At 63.3% G+C, this 18,589-nt stretch overlaps 1 protein-coding gene across 2 annotated transcripts in view; it reads right to left on the bottom strand.

Annotated features, from left to right (window-relative positions):
• Positions 1-3,639: 3,639 nt before the first annotated feature.
• KIF21B (kinesin family member 21B) overlaps positions 3,640-18,589 on the bottom strand; it is a gene marked incomplete at its 3' end in the record, with an annotated part of 40,734 nt that continues 25,784 nt past the window's right edge. The window contains 19 exon segments of one of the 2 annotated variants that reach the window (XM_018044526.1): positions 3,640-4,883; positions 5,921-6,120; positions 6,529-6,699; positions 7,275-7,392; positions 7,565-7,729; positions 7,830-8,010; positions 8,615-8,751; positions 10,275-10,313; positions 12,319-12,432; positions 13,935-14,009; positions 14,096-14,301; positions 14,981-15,038; positions 15,190-15,241; positions 15,416-15,581; positions 16,999-17,100; positions 17,182-17,376; positions 17,453-17,600; positions 17,716-17,948; positions 18,256-18,324. In XM_018044526.1, coding sequence (XP_017900015.1) covers positions 4,829-4,883; positions 5,921-6,120; positions 6,529-6,699; positions 7,275-7,392; positions 7,565-7,729; positions 7,830-8,010; positions 8,615-8,751; positions 10,275-10,313; positions 12,319-12,432; positions 13,935-14,009; positions 14,096-14,301; positions 14,981-15,038; positions 15,190-15,241; positions 15,416-15,581; positions 16,999-17,100; positions 17,182-17,376; positions 17,453-17,600; positions 17,716-17,948; positions 18,256-18,324 — 2,484 coding nt within the window. 2 annotated transcript variants of the gene reach the window in all.

Below are 18,589 nucleotides of genomic sequence, written 5' to 3'. Positions count from 1 at the left end.
CCCCAGGGGCTGCACGGTGGAAGACTGGTTTCCTTGAGCCCATCACTAGACATGAGACAGGCCAGCCCTTAGAAAGAATGCATCCTGGGCATTATTGAAATAGCCACCTTGAGGAATACGAGGGAAGCACCTCAGTAGTTGTTAATTCTAATAAAGCACTCCGTAACAGTACTGATTGCACTATCCCATCCGGTCCGGGCAGTCACAACTTTGTCACTAAATATCATCTATGATCGGATCGCTACCCGAGGAACCCAGTACACAAATATAATCAATCACTTAGCGCCTCATGTCACTCCAACGGCTCCATCCAACGAGCGAACTATCCTAGAAGTAACATCTTCTCTTAATGAGCAGTTCGCAACGCTGTTCAAGGCCTCATGGCTTCCTCACCATGAGGGCAAGTGCCACGAGAAGACAGATACAGGACCTCGGAGCTCGCAACATCTGCGCGTCCAACGTGCAGATGCTTGCGGGCCCGAGTGGCAGGCCGAGAGAGGGGACGTCTACGCCAAATCAGGGTGTAAAAAGCCACCCGCAGCAGCTCCTCGCAGGTGGTATGCAGCACTGCAGGCAGATGGAGTCTAACCACTACCTGATAGCTATCTCTTGCGAAGGGTCCGCCATGTGGAAGTCGGGGGATGGAAAGGGTGAATGAAGAGTGCTGGTTCCTGCTTGCCCGCCATGACCTTCGGCCTTTGGCCAAGTGCTGGATCAGGATGAAAGCACAAAAGCGCTGAAGAGGAACACACCACTTGTTGCCGCCCAGTGCGTCGGGGGAGGCCCCAGGCGGCTGCTTTGTGAGTCAGGGATTCCTGCCTCTCTCTGCCTTCCCAAGACTGGCTAAAGGAGAGGGATCGGTCGTGGAGGGCAAGGGTGCGGTGCCCAGGGCGTAGACCCCGGCATACTAGGTAAATCCATTGCTCTGGCGCCGGGGTGGGCTTGGGGCACACAGACTCCTGGTCCCTGTGTAGGAAGGCACAAGTGTCGCCCAACCACCACCACAGCGCCCAAGAAGCGTCCTTAGACCGCGCGCTCTGAAGAATTTCCATTCACTGACAGCCAACCAGGTTTCTCTAACCCAACACCGATAAGTGGCATCCACCATGACAACGTCAGGCTCTCGGTGACGACTTTCCACTTTCAAAGTCCAAACAAGTAAAGAATAACAGTGAGTCGCTCTAGATCGTGTCCGACTCTTGACCCATGCCTTGAATGCACAGACATACCTCAGGATCCTCCTTGCCCCATGGCCAGCACTTAATTACGGACAGCCAGTGCACGTGCTGGAGGAGTAGCTCCAGCTTGGGTCTCTAGGCTCTCTCAGGCGATGCGTCCCAACCGGGCTCACGAGCCGGGAAGGCTTAGTGGAACCCGGTCTTAAGCTCTCCCTAGGCACGGGCCCTCCTCTCTGGCCTCGGAACGCAACAGCAAACAGAGCCCTCTTAACAGTAATTAGCTGCACTCAACTATCTCGAACCGATCGTAATCTGCTCATCGGCTCAGCACGTCTCACCACCACCCCGGGGACTCAAGAGGGTCGCTCCGGCCCCCACCCTCACACCATAAAGCGCCTGGCGCCAAGGCCGGCCTGCAAAAGACGTGATCCATCGGTGCCTGGCAGCGAGCCCGTGAAGCGGAGCTGAAGGCGATGCAGAAGGAAAGACTAACCCGCCCTGCCGCTGACTCCGAGGCCAGCAGGGCTGGCCGGCTCTCATATTCTAGACTAAGCCCCCTTCTCGCGGGCGTGCCAACGTCAGGGGCACCGGAGGCAGGGTGTGTTTTTGGACGCTACAGCCCTCCTCCGCTGGATGGTCGAACCGCGTCCCAGGTGAATGTAGTTTTCAGGTGGAGGCTGCGCAAGACACGACGATAAGACACGACCCTAGTGTATGGAAGTTAATTTAAGCTCATGTGTATCATTTTCTGTTTCCCAGACAGGATGTGAGTCTAGTTCTGATCAGAAGGACTGTCCGTGAATAAAAACTTGAGAGTGGCCCGGTAGTAACTCGTCCGTCTGGGAAGCCACCGCACTGTAACACTGAGGGACGCGGGAGCCCCGAGCAGGACCTTTGGAGCGGGGGCCGGGAAGCAAACCTGGAAGAAAGGTGGCGTTTGTCGGGTGCAGCTCACTCAGAGGGCCTAGAGGACTAATCCCAACGTTGAAAGGTCAGGAACTGCTGCACGTTTAAGCGAATACCCTCATTCTCAAGTAAGGAGCAGCGGCTGCTTTGCTGAGTAGCGTAAGAGAATACCCGACCACAAGTAAGAAAACCCAAGTAAAACAGTAGGTGTTTGCAGCAAGACGGCAATCAGAGGCCAGACCATCCCCCAAAACCATACTCCCAGCTAGAAAAGCCTAGTGCCAACCTAAAGCACACACTAGAGGGAGCCTCCACCAGCAATCTTTTGCTAGAGCGATCTGAGCGAGACTGAACGACACAAAAGGAGCGCTACAGCCTGCAAGGGCACCCAAGATGGCGGGTCATGGTGGAGAGCTTAACAAGAAACTCCGTTCCCACCCATGAAAGACACTCAGAACCTGGAGCAAGCCCCTCCCAGTATTCCCGGCGCCTTGAGGGAGAACGGGCGTGGCCAATGGACACACGGAGCTAGAGAGACACGTGCAAAAATAGCCAGGTCACTTCCAAAAGAGAATTCCCCGACAGCGCAGTTCGACCTAGGCTCCTACTCTCATGACAGCAATATGCTACTCGGAGATCAGAAAACACACTTCCAGAAAGAAGGAAGTGGATGGCGCACAGACAGGAATCGAGAGTCCGTCAACGAGATACAGCAGCATACCACCTGTGATTTGACCTTGTGTGAGGGGGTCGGCACTGTGGCGCTTTCACATGAGAAAGGAAGAAAGATCTTGCATCCTAGAGAGGAGAGTTAGGAAATATCAGCAAGGACGTCTCTCGGCCTACTGAGTAGGCGGCACGCAGGGCGCGAATCCATTGAACCACACACTGGCAAATAAACAGTTCCGGTTCCAAACCTCAGGGAGAGGTCAGAGGGGTAACATAGGCTAACATTCTGACGACCATCATTAGGAAACAAAAATGGCATTCGGGAATGGGTGAATTTAACATCAATACCATTATATCTACTACTGACGGAAGAGGATGAGACAAAACGGTCAGGTTCGAGAACGGCTCCCTCGCGGGCATGGTTCAGGCGGCAATTCACCTAGACACACAAGAGAGAGCTTTCTAAGAAGTTACTGTCGTATCATGCTTCTATCATAAAAGCACGTCCTCCGGGAAAATTGCCAGACTTGGAGTAACACGAGCCCTTCAAAATAGATAGGACAGCACAAACACGACTTCGAGCCTCAGCTCCAAGGCACATCAATCACTGGTACAAGTCTACCGCCGTGTCTGACCTCTGCAACCCCAAGCGACTCGCAGCCCGCCAGTGCTCCTCTGTCCGCTTCCAATCCTGAAGGCACTGCCCCAGCTGCTGCCTGCTCACTGCTCCCCGACGTCTGCCCGAGTCCAGCCGGGCCGCTCACAGTGGGACGGCTTTCTCAGCTGGGGGGGCAGCTCTGTGCAGCAGGGTGAGGCCCTGTCCTTCCTCCTCCCGAGTGCCGGCCCTGACCGCGTAGGGGTGCCGGGCGAAGGGCACCTCCTGAAGGGTCACTGTGTTCTCTGGACAGAGCTGGGGCTCCCGGCCCCCTAGACTGAGGCCAGGAAGCACAAGGCCAGGTCAGCGTTAGAAAAATGCACGGAAAAGGAGAAAGAAAAGGAGCATCTCAGGAGCGGGGGCCCAGCCCCCAGGAAAGAGCAGCTCAGCAGACTCGGCCTCACTGCTGGCCCCTCGGGGCGGGAAGGCCCTGGGCACTGCTAGGCTGGGGGGGACGAGCCGGGGTGGGGGCTGAGCCCCTTCCTGCTGGACGGTCTTCCGAGCTGCTTCTGTGTGGCCCGCGTGGGGCTCAGGGAGTGGGGGCCATGGACGGGAGGCCCCACGAGCGAGGAGACCCCTGTGGGCGCGGCTGGTGTAAGGTTGCGCGGGTGGGCGCCCAGCCCGGCGGAGAAAGGCACGGAGGCGCCCGGTGTCTGGGGGCGGGGTCCGAGAGCAGCCCCCCACTGAGGTGGGGACAGGCCCACGCTGCAGAGCCCCCTGGGGCACCGCCCTGCTCTGCAGAGCAGGCGGAGAGGCCGCCCTGCCGGGCGCTGGAATCCTGGCCCCGACAGCTGCGGGAACGAACATGTGGGGAGGAACTTCAAGTCAGTTTTCCAGGAGGCAACAGCAAAAGTAAAAATAAAAAAACAACATAAATAACTGAAGCATTCTGACCGTCTCCCCAAAGGAATCTTTCCAGCAGCTCCGCTGAGACTGTCAGAAAGGGACCCAAGGAATCACCGGGGTCCGCGGGGAGCGGCCACTGGTGGCTGAGGGCAGAGGTCAGCTGCAGGGCTAGCTGCCCGCACCTGATCTGCATGGTTACCTGAGGGCTGTCTTTCTGGGCTCAGAGGCAGGTGCAGTGGCTGGGCCGGGGGGTGGAGGGGAGGCCTGGTTGGCAGGGGCCGCCTTACCACTCCGACAGGAGTCCCCTGGCCAAGGCTGGAAGAAGGGGGTGGCCAGCTGGCCAATGGAATTCAGGGCCAGGAGGAGGGAGAAACAGGGGGAATTGCCCTTTGGCTTCACAGCTTGATTTCCTCCCCAACCGCCCTATGCCCAAGAGGTGGTGGATGCGGGCGACAGTATCTCATGGGAAGGCGGGGGCGGGGGGCAGGAGGGGCCACACCCATCGGCCACACCCTCTGTCCCCTCCTGTGTCCAGGCTGCTGGGCCGAGGGGTGGGCGTCCTCTGACCTCACTGCTAGTGGGGGCCGCTGGGCAGGCGCCGGGCGCTCCAGAACTTCACGGTCAGGTCACTGGGTAGAGTGAGAGAGGGCGGTCAATTCTTGCCATGGGCCTGGCCGGCCACCCCCGCATGAAGGACGGGCTGGAGTCCCCAACTCTCCAGGTGTGGCCGGGACCCAGGTCCAGGGGTCACCCAGGGCGACGGTGGCTGCGGGGGGTGGGGGGCGGGCGCTGGGCAGGGAGAGGGGCCTGTGGCCACCGCGGCCCAACAGGAGGCTCTCTTGTCGCTATTGTGTTCTGTCCTGTCCGGGCCTGAAGGCCCCCCTCTGCTCTCTGCCACCTGGCACCCCTCTCCTGGGGGTCTGTGCCCCGTCCATGCTCAGAAGGAAGGAAGGGGGGCGGGCGTGGCAATCTCGGGCAGGCAGGGTATGGGGCTAGAGAAAACCAATCTCATACCGTTAAGAAGCAGCTCAGATCGAAGTGGAGAAAGAGGAAAGAGGAGAGAGGGGAGGAGGAGAGAGAGGAGATGAGGGACAGGGAGACGGGAGGGGAGGGGAGCGGGGTCAGGGCATGGTGGTGGCGCGGCCCTTTATGGCCAGGACTCGGCGCGGGAGGCAGGGGGTGAGTCCAGGGACGTAATTCCACAACTTTACCCGGCAGTCACTGTCGGGCAGGAAGGGGGAGGCGGAGAGAAGAGACGAGGTCGGAACAGGAAGGAGAAAGAAGAGGCCGTCTGAGCGGCTGCCCACGGGACAGGGCTGGGCAGCCCTGGATGGGACCAGTGCTGGGGTGGGGTTGGGCATTCCTGGATGGGACCAGCGCTGGGGCAGGGGCCTGGGCAACCCTGGATGGGACCAGCGCTGGGGCCGGGGGTGGGTACTCCAGGGTCTGAGGAACGGGAGGCAAGCGGGGAGTCCTGGCTGGGGCCCAGCATGCCCAGCCCCACCCCTAGGTGGTGCCCTGGAAAGGAAGGTAGGGGGCAGGGGTGCTGTGGGGTCTGCACTGGGGGCTGGGCCCACGCCCCGCCCCCCCCGCCTGCCCGCCCGCGCCGCCCGCCCGGGGAGAGGCTGGGAGCAAGAGTGGAGCGCCCCCCCTGCCTGGCACCCACCTGGAGGCGGTGAAAATATGCCTGCTGTTGGTGCAGACGGCGTTGATGGGGCTGTCGTGGCCTTTGATCTCGCCGATGGGCGTAAAGTTGTCCACGTTCCAGACCTTGACGACGCCCGCACGGCAGGCGCTCAGAAGCATGGGGCGGCCTGGGACGAAGGCCAGGGCGCACACCCAGTCCTTGTGTGCTGTGGGGATTTGCTAGGGAAGGAGCGAGCCGTAAGGGTGGGGAGTGGGGACCCTGTCCCAGGGTCGCTAGAGTCCCCTGGGGGGCGGGGGGCAGGCAGCATCTCAGGGCCCAGGAGCCAGGCTCTGCAGGGTTCCGAGATGGGTCTTTCAGCCCCTCTCCCGGGCTCAAACCTGAGGCCCCGCACCACTGAAGAGGCCCCGCACGACCTCAGAAGGGTCGGAAGAAAAGGGGGTAACTGGTCAGACGGGGCTGAGAGCAGACCCTTCCTTAGAGGGGCTGCCTGAGGAGGGTGGGGGCTCTGGAGAGGTTGCTGGGGGCAACAGGGAAGAGGGTATAGACTCAGCAGGTGTTGGGGGCTCTGGCTCTGGGTGCAAGGGCCCCAAGCCCTCCCCAGGGCCAGCCTCTCCCGCCCTCAACACCTGCACGAGCTCCTGGTGCTCCAGGTCCCACTTCTTGACACCGTTGTCGCGGGAGCCACTGAACAGGACATCCCCCTGGATAGCCAGACACTCGATGCCGTCGTAATGCGGGGGCTCAAAGTTGTGGGTGGGCCCGATGGTGCCTGTCACGCCCTCGCCCAGCTCGAACATCTGCAGAGGAAGGGCTGGAGGGAGTTCCGGGCCACCCCCACCCCCCGCCTCCAGGGGGCCAGCTTGAGGTCCCCTGGGCCGGCACTCAGGGTGGAGAGGGGCTCCCGGGGGATGGGGACTGGGGGCAGGGAGACTGACTCAGCATGGGTCTGGGGGGTGAGTCTCCTATTAAGGTCTTTTACTTTTTAATAAATAAATATAGTACTACTTGCACTTGAAATATTCGTCATGAGCTCTCTACCCTGTTTATCTTCTGCTTCTCAGCCTCTGACTTTGAACCTGTTTGCAGCGACGCAACCAAGGAGCAAAGACCGTCAGTGCAGGCTGCGCTCTTGTGTTCCTCAGGCCGACAGTCACCCTGCTCCCAGCCCTGCGGGTTTTCCCATCATTTACAAAATCACGCTGCAATCTCCCTCCTGCACAGACCTTGCTCCCTGGGAGGGATTGTTCAGTATAAAGCCCCAGGAGTCATTTTTCATTGAGTCCCAAGGCAGCGGAGGGGAAGGCCAAGGTGGGGAGAGCAGAAGAGGGCCCATCCCTCGAACCCGGCTTCAAGGTCAAGGCCGTCTCGGTACCTTAACGTAGTGGTCCTTGGAGCCAGTCACCACCAGGTCATGCTGGCTGGCAGTCTGGGTGACCGTCAGGCACATCACAGGGCCAATGTGGCCAGTCAGCTTGCCGACGGGCTGGAGCCTGCAGGGGCGGAGATGCCCAGCTTGGGGGGATGAAGCGGGGGGACCCTGGGGTGGGACAGGGGTCGGCTCCGGGTGAACATGCTGGCCAGGGTCCTGGGGGCTGGGGGAGCAGTGAGGTCCTGCCACCCGGGGGTCACCTGCCCGCCCCCTGCCCTCTCCGGGCTCTCCACCTGCTGAGCTCCCAGATGCGGACGGCGTTCCCCGAGGCGGCGTAGAGCATGCTGCCTGCGGGGCTGAGGGCGATCTGGTTGATCTGGTGCTCCCCCTGCCCGCTGGACACCGCGCGGGTGGATGCGGCCGCGCAGGCGTCCCCCGAGACCACCTGGCCCGAGGACCTGCTTGCGAGGGAGAGAGGCGGGGTCGGGGGTGCGCCCGCCGGGCGGGCCGGGCCCTGGCTCCCACCCCAGCCCCAACAGCCTGGCGGGGGGAACTCACGTGAGCGTCCGGACGCACTTGGCCGAGTCTCGGATGTCCCACACCTTGATGTAGGAGGCGGACACGGAGAACACGAGCCCCGAGTGGCTGCAGTACTTGATGGAGACCACGTTGTTGGGGTGACCCTTCAGAGCCGCGATCTCCTGCCCCGTTACCAGGTTCCACATCTTACAGCTGCGATCTAAGGGGAAGCGGGAACCGCAGTCACATACCCACACCCCACAGGGCCGCCAAGGCTGGCAGAGGTGTCCAGAGACACCCAGAGGAGGCGCTCCCGGTCTGCGGGGCCAACACGGGCTCATGCCTGCTCCTGACAGGGGCCCAGCGGGCACTGCGGAGGGGCCGGGCCTACAGCAAAGCTCGCCACGTGCCACCCACTGGCCAGTGAGCCAGCAGGGGCAAGTGAACCTCGGGAAAAACCCTGGGCCCAGCCGCCTCACCTAGACTCGCAGCTCTCTCTCCTGCCATGCAGGTCTGTGGGTATAACACAGCTGCTGGCAGGCAGCCTCTTCTGTTGCTGGGACTGTCACCATGGGAAATGCGGGGCCCCAAGTGCCGGGGCAGGTGTGGAGGAGGGTGCAGACGTGAATGATGACACGCTTCCGGGCGTTCAGGAGGCAGGTATGGGTGGAGCCCCCAGGGCCAGCTAGGAGGGGAGGCCTGGGGTGGGGGAGCCCTGAGCCCCGACAGGAGCAGGTTCTCATCTCCTTGGCTGCAGTCTCGGGCGGAGGGAGCAGGCAGCTGAGAGACCCTGAGCCCACGGGGCCAGCCTGGGTCCCACCCACCTTTGGAGCCCGTGAAGAGCAGCTCATCCGTGGCGTCCACACAGAGCACAGGCTTGGTGTGGCCCTCAGCCATGGAGACGCACTGCAGCGGGGCCGTCCTGGCGCCCTTGGCTCCTCCGACCGGGGTGATGATGCCCCTTCCCGGGAGAGAGGGAGAGAGGTGCCTGTCAGCCCGGGGCTGCAGCCAGGCCGAGCGAGGCTCCTGGGTACAGGGCACGCGCAGGGGCTCTGGGGCCTCAGGTGCTGCCCCCGGAGTCCGAGAGCCACGAAGGCAAGGACCTGTGGTGCGGCTTCTCAGTCGCCGTGCTGAACACGCCCGGGGAGCCAGACCAGCTGGGCTTGGCCAGGGATCACAACAGCGGGGCCCTGCCCGCGGGGAGGCCCCTGCGACCCTGCCTGACCCAGAACCCGAGGCACAGACACCTCCAGGCCGGAGGTGGCTCCTCCACCACCTCAGTGACCCCAGAGAGGGTGGGGGTGTGCAGACGGGGGGCGCACAGGCTGTCTGGCCCTTGCAGAGATGGACATGTGTGCAGGTGTGCACACACGCCTGGTGGGACCGGCATGATCAGGCCAGTGACTGCCATTCACATAGCCTGCTCAGCGCCATGGGAAGGACGCCCTGGCCCCTCTGCGAGTAGCTACGCTGGGCTGGAGCAGCCCTGCCTGCCCGCGAGCCAACGGAGGAGGCCTGTCCTGAGTGGGCCCAGGGATCCGGCTATACCCCAGCCTCCGGAGGCCCTGAGGAGGAAGAGCTTGTTGTCAGCGGGGGTCTCTGGGAACAGGCCCCCGGCCCAGGTACGTGCGCGTCTGAAAGCATGTCTGTCCTCTCCAAAGAGAGCGCCACCATGACGGGGATGCTGTGGCTGAGAGCATCTGACGGGACCCACGTCCTGCCCTGCCTGCAGCTGCTGACAAAGCCCCAGACTCTGCCAGCCCACCCTGAGGACAGCGGTCAGCCAGGGCCTGGCCATCCTAGGCGTCACACACACATGCACAGCCCCCCACCTCACCCACCCCAGCTCGCTGCTTCTGTTTTGGCCCAGCTGCATGGCCAGGGAAGGAGCCCCAGGCAGCCAGCTTACGGGAAGACCACACAGCAAAAGCATAGCCCTCCTTCCAAGAGAGAGTTCTGGGGGGCGGGTTACAGAAGCATCCCCCCAGGTGGGAGGTATAGGGGAGCCTCAGCCCTGGGGGGGGCCCTTTCCCAGCAGGGGCCTCAGGCCCACCGGGTCCAGGGACCTGCTCTGCCATGGGGGGCTTCACAGGGCTGGCTGGGGGACAGTCTCCTGGTGTGCCTGGTCCTCAGGCCAGGAGACGTGGTCAGGGGCACTCTTGGCTCAGGGCCAAGGTCACGAGCAAGCCCCTGACCCAGCGGATAAGGTCCGACCCCTCTAGCACCACCAGGCCTTTCTCGGCGGGTCCGGCGCCCCAGGCTCCCGTGCCTACCCCTCCCACCCAGTGACAAGGCGCCAGCAGCCACGCCCTCCCCGAGCCCCCAGCTCCAGCCTGGCACAGTCAGAGGCCACGAAGCACCCACGAGGGAGGAGCCGGGGTGAGAAGGCAAAAGGGGGTCTGGGGGAGTCACGGGGGGGAGGGGCCGCATGCTAAGGCCAGGGTGCTGGGGGGGAGAGGGAGCAGTGAGCCATTCTGTGTGTACCTCAGGACCTCCGACAAAGAGGAGTCGCTGTCATCAGACCTGGGGGCAGAAAATTAGCTGGATTAGGGGGGAGGGGACACACACGAGGGAGCGAGCGGCAGCAGCGTGGGGCGGTCAGAGGGCGGTTATTCTCCGAGGGGGGCAGGAGGAGAGGAGAGGGGTTGCTGAGGGCAGCGGGGAGGGGGCCGGCCTGGGGGCCGGGGATGCCCCCAGCTAATAAGGTGGGGGTAGGGAGGGGCCTCGGGGGAGACAGGCCTTGCTGGTCCCAGGCTCTTGGCTGCCTCACAAGCTGGGGGCCCCTTGCCCCCTGGAGCAACTCGGTGACTGCTCTCACCCTGCCCAGGAGCTGCCCTCTCTCAGCAGGGACCTGCTGACCCCCAAACTCGCTGTCCCCAGGAGCCTGGACAACGCCCAAGAGCTAGCTCTGTACATATGTGGGCCTGACACCAGGGCCACCAGACAGGACAGGACAGGGCTGGGATGCCAGGTCCACCCAGAGCTGCTGAAAAGGAACTGTGACTGCCAAGGCTTAGAAGCTTCCTGCCCTGGATGATGTGGAGGTGTCTGGCTGGTGAGGGGGCACCTGGCTGGTGGGGGGGCACCCTAGATGGTATGTGCAGCTCCTTGACTCATGTGGGGATGCCCTGGCTGTTATGTGGGGGGGCACACTGGCTGATAAGGGGGCACCCTGGCTGGTGTGGGGGCACCCTGGCTGGTATGTGGGGGCACCCTGGATGGAATGTGGGGGACACCTCACTGGCAAGGGCACCCTGGCTGGTATGTGCAGTTCTCTGACTCGTGTGGGGGTGCCCTGGCTGTTATGTGGGGTCAAATTGACTGGTGTGAGTGGCACCCTGGTTGGTGTGGGTGGCACTCTGCTGGGTGTGAGGGTGCCCTGGTTGGCATGGGGGCATCCTGGTTGGTGTGTGCAACTCCCTGGTTTGTGTTGGGGGGTGCCCTGACTGTTATGGCAGGGAGACACCCTGTCTGGTATGTAGGGGGCACCCTGGCTGGCGTGCTGGTGCCTTCCTTCCACAAGGGGAGACAAAGTGGGTCAAGGGAGGAGTAGTATTTTGACCCAGGAAGGGGCATTTCTGTGGGGAAGTGTGGATGCAGGCAAGGACTAGCACTTGGTAGCCTGGGCTCCCCCAGAGGACAGCAGCCCCCCGCAGCATCTAAGAGGATAGAGGAGCCAAGAGGAGCCCACTGGGGCTGCAGAGTTGGGGGGGTTCTCGGGACTGTTGGGGGCACAGAGGAGAGCAGGGGAGGTCCAGGCCTCCCCCTTCCCCAAGGCAGATCCCCACGTGTCAAGAGGCCCCAGGTCTGGGCCCAGCTTGACCTCTGTGAGCCTCATCTCCTCTTTATAATGCAAGGAAGACAGTCCTCACGGCTGGCTCGCAGCTAGTGGAGTCGCCTGTGTGCAAGCAGGCTGCAGCTTAGGGACCATCACACTGGAAGTTGAGCGTCCAGCAGGGGCGGTCAGCAGCGGGCACTGACCCCTCCGTGTGACCGTAACAGGGTCTCCTTCTGTGGGGACAGTCCCCAAGGGGCCCCGAGCATGGGCGCTGGGGAGGGGGCACGACTGAAGCTGGGGGAAGGAGCCTCAGAAGAATCAGAGGCACAAGGGACAGGCGAGCAGTTCTGGGGAGGCCCCCGGGGTGCACGGCCACAGCCCCATGGCCTCCTTCCTGCCTTCTCCGGCGGCCCCCGAACACTTGGGGACGGGAGGGGCCCACGTTCAGCATGGAGTGGGGCCAGCACGGTGTGTGCTGGATCTCTTGCTGCCCGCGCCTGTGGCGAGGGCCCACCTGCAGAGCCCCGCCCCGCCCCATTGCCCCGCCCACAGACTCTTCGCCCCGCCCCGCCCCCGGACTCCTCGCCCCGCCCCGGCCCCGCCCGGCCCCCGGGCCGGTCCTCGGAATCTTGGCCCCGCCCCGCCACCAGACTCCTGGCTCTGCCTCCGGCTCCGCCCCCACCCCACCCGCAAACTCCTCCCCGCCCCCGACCCCGCCCCTCCGACTCCTCTCCCCGCTCCCGCCCTTACTTGTCCAGCGCGGACCCTTGGCTCTGGTTACTGGTGAGACGAGAGAAGACATTTCGGTCGTTGCGGGGCCGGGTGGGAGGGGACGAGGGGGGCGTGAACCCCACGTCTGTGGACCTGGCAGGCGAGTAGGACAGAGTACCGCCGTCAGGACCCACACTGTTGCCCGTGGGCCACCTGCCCCGCCTTCCGCTTGGTGGCCACCTGGTTCCGGGTCTGGGAATCCCTTGCTTATCACAGCGAGTGTGTCAGCCCCAAACAAGATCTGCAGGCCTCCCCCATCATTTGCAGACGTGAGGCCCCAAGCGCACATGTCCCCAGCTGCGGTCGGAAGAGGCGGCCCCGCCCTCCTCACCCTGCACACACGTGTCCTTTCCAAAGTCTATGTCATGGCATACTTTTCATATTTCTGTGCTCTTGCTGGTGATGTCACTGACTTAAATGGCCCCAAAGCTGCTGCAGGGCAGTCTGGTGTGCGGAGTTCAAGGAAGCTGGGGCGCGACTGATGGAGAAAGCCCGTTAGATGAACTTTCCTTCAGTCATGAGCTCTATAGAGGGCTGCTGGCCCCGAGGTCAGGGCTAATGAAAGTTTAGTTGCTCAGTCGTGTCCGAGTCTTTGCGACCCCGTGGACTGTAGCCTACCAGGTGCCTCTGTCCATAGGGATTTTGCAGGCAAGAGTACTGGAGTGGATTGCCATTGCCTTCTCCAAAAGATCTTCCCGACCCAGGGAAAATGAGTCAGTGGTATATATTAGATAAAGTATCTTTCAGCAGAAATCACATGCTGGGGTGATGGAAACGCTGTGACCTGATGCCCTCAAGTACTCCGCCCTGTACTTTGCGGGAACAGTGGCTTGGGAATCACTAAGTCGGCTGCACAGTGAGGTGACGACATGACACCCAAGGCCTCTCTCTTTGGAAGGTGGTCCTCGGGTGCGGCCCATCCTCCCTCCCTCTGCAGAGTCCAGCCTGCACCCCCCACCCCACCCCGCGGCGGCTCCAGTGTGTTGATCCTGTCACAGGGGCGGGATGGTTTCTGGGGTCCCCCAGGTGCATGGATGTCCCGCAACTCCTCCCATCAAAGGCCACGGGCTGGGGGTGCGGAGGGGCTGGGCCAGAGGGAGGGACTGGAGCACATCTTCCTCCCCTCAAGGCAGGTGCACGAAGTCGCCCTGCCCTCCACTGCTTCACAAGTGACCGCAGAGGCTGCCAAACATCTCAGAGAAGCATCCAGCGACCTGCAGAAGCCCCAGGGGCCCCAGGAGTGGCTGAGCAGTTGGGGCCCCTCCACTGGCCTGTGCCCCTTCCCCTTCCTGGACTGTCCTTACTCTCTCACACTCTCCCCACAGGACAAGACCTCTGAGGCCTCCAAGGACCCACGGCCCTGAGAGGGGCTGAGGCATGCTGGTCCCGAGACCAGTCCAGGCTCCTGCGAAGCCGTCCACACCGAGCTCACGGCAGTCAGCACTTTTCAGCCTTGGCCTTGGCCACCACCTCAGGCGCTCACGGAGGTTATTTCCGGAGCTGCAGCCGGCAAAGCGGGGAAGGGGCCACGGCGGGGGCGGGGCTGACGAAAGTGTGTCCGACGACCCTGCGGCAGGGTGAGTGCACGCCCTCACCTGACGGGCTGCCCTCGGTCGTAGGACTTCCTCCGGGTCAGAGGGGACGTCTCTGCACCGCGAGACTGTCGGGGGCTGGAACACAGGGCCCAGTGAGGCCCGAACCCACCTCCCAGCGCCGGCCCCCCGCCCCCGCCTCCCACCGCTCGCTCCCTCCTTACAAAGTGCTCCCTCTGGTGGGCAGGCTGATGGTCCGCGAGACCTTGTCCCGGTAGTAGGGGTCTCGGACCGAGAAGCCCACGCCGTCCTCTTTGATCTCCACGAGGGAGGCCAGGGACTTGGTGATGTTCTTGGTGGAGACGTCCAGCGGGGGGCCCAGGCACTCAGCCGACACAGCCTTCATCTGGGCGGACAGCTTGGGCTCGCCCTGTGACAGGAAGGGTTGGGTGGACCCACCTGCCCCGACATGATGGTGCAGGAGGAGGAGGAGGGGGAGTTCCCCAGGGCAGACGGTGCTGCCACCCAGAGGCAGAGGAGTGGACGGAAGAGCCCGGCAGACTTCCCCCAGGCAGGTCTCCCAGGGCGTCTGGAGAAGCCGAACCAACAGGAATGCCCTTCCCACCCTAGACTTGGCAGGCAGAACTGCCCAGGTGGACCGGTGTCCCCAGCTCCTCGGTGCACCCAGGGGCTGCGCTCGCATCTCTGCTCCTGAGCCCCAGCACTCTGCCTTCCCTCTCTAACGTGTCCCACTGGGGGCTCAGTCTAGCCTAGAAACTACTCCCTGACTTCAGACCTGTGTGCACAGTGAGTGGACATCCGGGGCGAGGCTCTGATCAGAGCTGGAGGCAGTTTGGTGAGGAAGAGGGGGATTTCTGAAGGCGGGGCCTTGGGCTGTGGTGACGTCACTCCACCCGCTTCAGAAGGAAGGGGCTGTCACAGGTCACAAACCCGGGTACCCCCCGCCCCCGTTCCAGCTGAGACTCTTCTTGGCCCCCGTACCCCATCTGGAGGCAGTACTAGGTGGGGGCTGGGGGTGGGGGCCGTGCCACAGGAAGGCGGGGACCAGGCTGTGGGGAGCAGCCTGTCTGCCTGCCCGTGGGGCTCACCTTGAACTTGAAGTCATCGTGGCTGGTGGAGCCTTTCATGGTGAACGACTGGGAGAAGCTAAGGGAGAAGCCAACGAGGGTCAGGGTGCTGACAGCTGGGATTCTGGCTCCCCGGGACTTAGACTCGTGGGTCCCCGGGAGCCCCCAGGCCCCGGGTCAGCCCTCGGCCCAGCCCAGGGCACGTGCCCCCTCTCGACTTGGAAACTCACCTCCCCTCAGAGAACTCGGACACCTCCTCGTCTGTGCTGGCATAGCCATTCTCTGCGGGGAGGAGGGAGCCGGGGGTGAGACCCCAACCAATGGAGTGCGGGGAGGGCGGCCTCCCTCCCACCGTTCCTCGGGTCAGATTGGGGCTTCTGGGGAGCTGGGGAAGCGAGGGTCTCCGGGGTGGGAGGGAGGGAGCCCTGGGCGTCTGGGGCCCCGGGGGGCCCGTACCCTGCTGCACGTTGTGGATGAGGGCCTGCAGCTCGGGATGGGCCTCAGCCTTCTCCCGCAGGGCATCCAGGAGCACGTGGTTCTGGGAGGAGCCTGCTATGTCTGTCTGCCGCAGCCGCCCCTCCAGCAGCCGGATCTGTGCCTCCTTCTGTGCCACCTGCAGCCCCTGAGGATGGGCAGCGAGGCCTGGGGTCACCCTTCCTGCCCTGCGGCCATGGGGACCCCCATCGCTGCCCTCCCAGCATCTGCACCTCACAAGAGCCTCAAGGGCTCCCAGCCCTCACCCTGCACCCATCACAGGCCCAAGACGCACCCTGGACCCTTGGCTTCCCCCACATTCACGCTGGGGGCACGCTCCCCGTGTGGCCTGTATAGTGTCCCCAGACACGAACACAGACGTAACTCCAGGACCTCAGAAGGGGACTGCATTTGGAAATGAGGGGCTTTAAGAGATGATCAGGGCTTCCCAGGTGGTGCTAGTGGCCAAGAACCCGCCTGCAGATGCAGGAGGTTTAAAAGACATGGGTTCGACCCCTGGATTGGGAAGATCCCCAGGAGGAGGGCATGGCTACCCACTCCAGTATTCTTGCTGGGAGAATCCCACGGACAGAGGAGCCTGGCGGACATGGCTGAAGCGACTTAGCACGCATGCACAAAAGAGATGACTGAGTTAAAATGAAGTCCCTGGGGGCCCCCAATCCCTGTGACCGGTGTCCTTATAGGAGGTCAGGACACAGACACACAGAGGGGTGACCACAGGAGGGGGAGGCAACGCCTGCAAGGCATGGAGACAGGCTCCGAGGACGCCAGCCCTGCCTGCACCTCATCTCTGGCCTCCAGCCGCCGGGACTGGGAGGGATGAAGCTGTGCATTTAGGCCCCCAACCACGATGCTGGTCACGGCAGCCCAGCAGAGGAACACCCTCCGGAGAGCAGAGCTGAGAGAGCTCCCTGGGGGGAGGGAGGGGGGAGGAGCCTGCTGTGTCTGTCTCCTCCTGCCCTGTCCAGAGCCGCCCCGCAGGCACAGCCCCAGGGGAAGGAAGCCACCCCACAGCCTGGGCCCTGTTGGAGCGGGCATGGGAGCTGAGACACACCTGCTGTTCCAGCACCAACCCCACCCCTGGGAGGAGCACGTCCATCTGTCTGCTCCTGCTGCGCCCCCCCCCACACACACACACAGACACGGACACACACAGACACACAGAGACTTGGACACAGACACACAGAGACACAGAGATACGAACACAGACACACACAGACACACAGACACAGACAGACATGGACACACACAGACACAGACACACACAGGCAGACACACACACACACAGAGACAGACAGACACAAAGACAGACACACACACACACAAGCTGCTGCCTCCCCCTCCATAGGCTCAGGCCCTGCTGTGTGCGGTGACCACACCAAGCCCCTGGCCACATTGCCTCATTAAAGCCACACGGCCAGCCATCACCCCAGCTTTTCAGCGTCCCCTCGTGAGTGATATAGCTGGGTAGCCAGCCGTGAGCGTTCCAGCCCAGGGCAGGCTCTGCAGGCGCCCGTCCGCCGGGAGGCCAGCGGCCCGCCCACCTTGTCGATGGACGCCTTGAGGAAGTTGTCCAGCAGGAGGCGGGCTTCAGCCAGGGAGCAGGAGCTGATGACCACCGATGTGTCCGTGGAGTCCAGCTCCTCCTGGATGGGGAGGCAGAGGGCGCGTCACCGGCCGCCCCGCCGCCCCGCCCACGCCTGTGCGGCCCACCCGCCCCCGGGCACCTTGGTCTCCTCCAGCTGCACGATGGTGGCCTGGCAGTCGCCGATGCTGTCGCTGATGTAGTCGATGTTGGCCGCCAGCACCTCGATCTCCTCCGCCAGCTCCTGCAGCCCCTTCTCCTCCTCGGGGCTCTCGGCCTGCAGCCGCTCCCGCTTCCTGCGCAGTGCCTCCTGCATGAGGCAGAGCTCCTCCCTTTTCTGGGGAGGCAGGCGAGGCCTCAGGCTGCCGCCCCCGACGCCTGGGGAGTGGTGGGGGGCGGAGGGGCGGGCCCACCTTGATGAGCCGCTCCATGTCGGCCTCCAGGTTGACAATGGTCATTCTCTGCATGACGATGTCCAGGATCCTCCGCTCCAGCGACTGCCACTTGAGCCTGGCAGCCTTGCTGAAGCTCTGGCTGGGCCCCTTCTTCTGGAACTTCTTTCTGGGGGGGGCCAGAGCGGGACCACTCTCAGCCTCTGCACTGTGCGGAGCCCCTCGCCTGGAGCCTCTGAGGCCCCACCCCGCAGCCCCCAACGCTCAGGCACTGGCCTCCTCACCTGGCAGGGCGGGCACCAGGCACGGTGGGTGCGGGGTGACTCCCCAGGAAGTGGTTGATCTTGCGGTCCCACTGGCGCACGATGCTGGAGACGGAGCGGGCCCCCGATTCAGCCTCAGATGAGGTGGTGCTGGCTGACACCTCGGCCCCCGAGTCCAGCATGGGTGACTTCGGTCCCACTCGCCCTGCCACCCGCTCAGACATGGGCTTGGCCAGACGCCTCAGTGCAGAAACCTGGGGGTCCAGAGGACAGGGGCCCACTGGGCGGGATGCTCCCAGGCTCACAGAAAGGCCCAGCCTGGGGGTGCTAGGTAGGGAGAATACAGGGGCTGCTCCATCCTGGCCTGGGTTTAGGACGGAGAAAGGGCCAAGGGGTCTTCGATGTGAAATGAACAAAAAAGAGACTTCTCTTTTTAAAAACTGACATCTCAGGCGTCTTGGGCTCCCCCGCTTCAGCGCCCCCACGGGGTAACCCAGGGTCAGCACTTGGTGGGGGCGGGAGGGGGGCTGCTCTGGGGGCTGGGCAGGGGCCCGCACTCACCTCCTGAGTCTTCCTCCTCAAGACTATTTCCTGCTGCCTCTTCTGGGACTCCAGAGCTCGGATCTGAAACTAGGGGTGAGAAGGGGGTGGAGCCCTTGCTCAAGCCTTGAGGCGGGTCTGCCCCACCGGCTCTGGAGGGGAGCCTTGTGGAGCCAGAAGTCGTGGGGAAAGAGGACCTGGTATTCGGAGGGCAAGTCTCTCGGCCTCTTCTCCCAACCAGGGCAGGGGCAAGGAGCCTGGGGTAGAGGGCTGGGCCCGCGGGCCTCTCCGCAGGCTGAACGCTGCGGCTGGCGTGCTGGGTCCTGGCTGGCACGGGGCTCCAGGCCCAGCTCGG

Source organism: Capra hircus, unplaced genomic scaffold, assembly GCF_001704415.2.
Source record: "Capra hircus breed San Clemente unplaced genomic scaffold, ASM170441v1, whole genome shotgun sequence".
NCBI lineage: Eukaryota > Metazoa > Chordata > Mammalia > Artiodactyla > Bovidae > Capra > Capra hircus.
The sequence above is the reverse complement of the archived record's forward strand: the minus strand, read 5'-3'. Positions and strand labels throughout refer to the sequence as shown.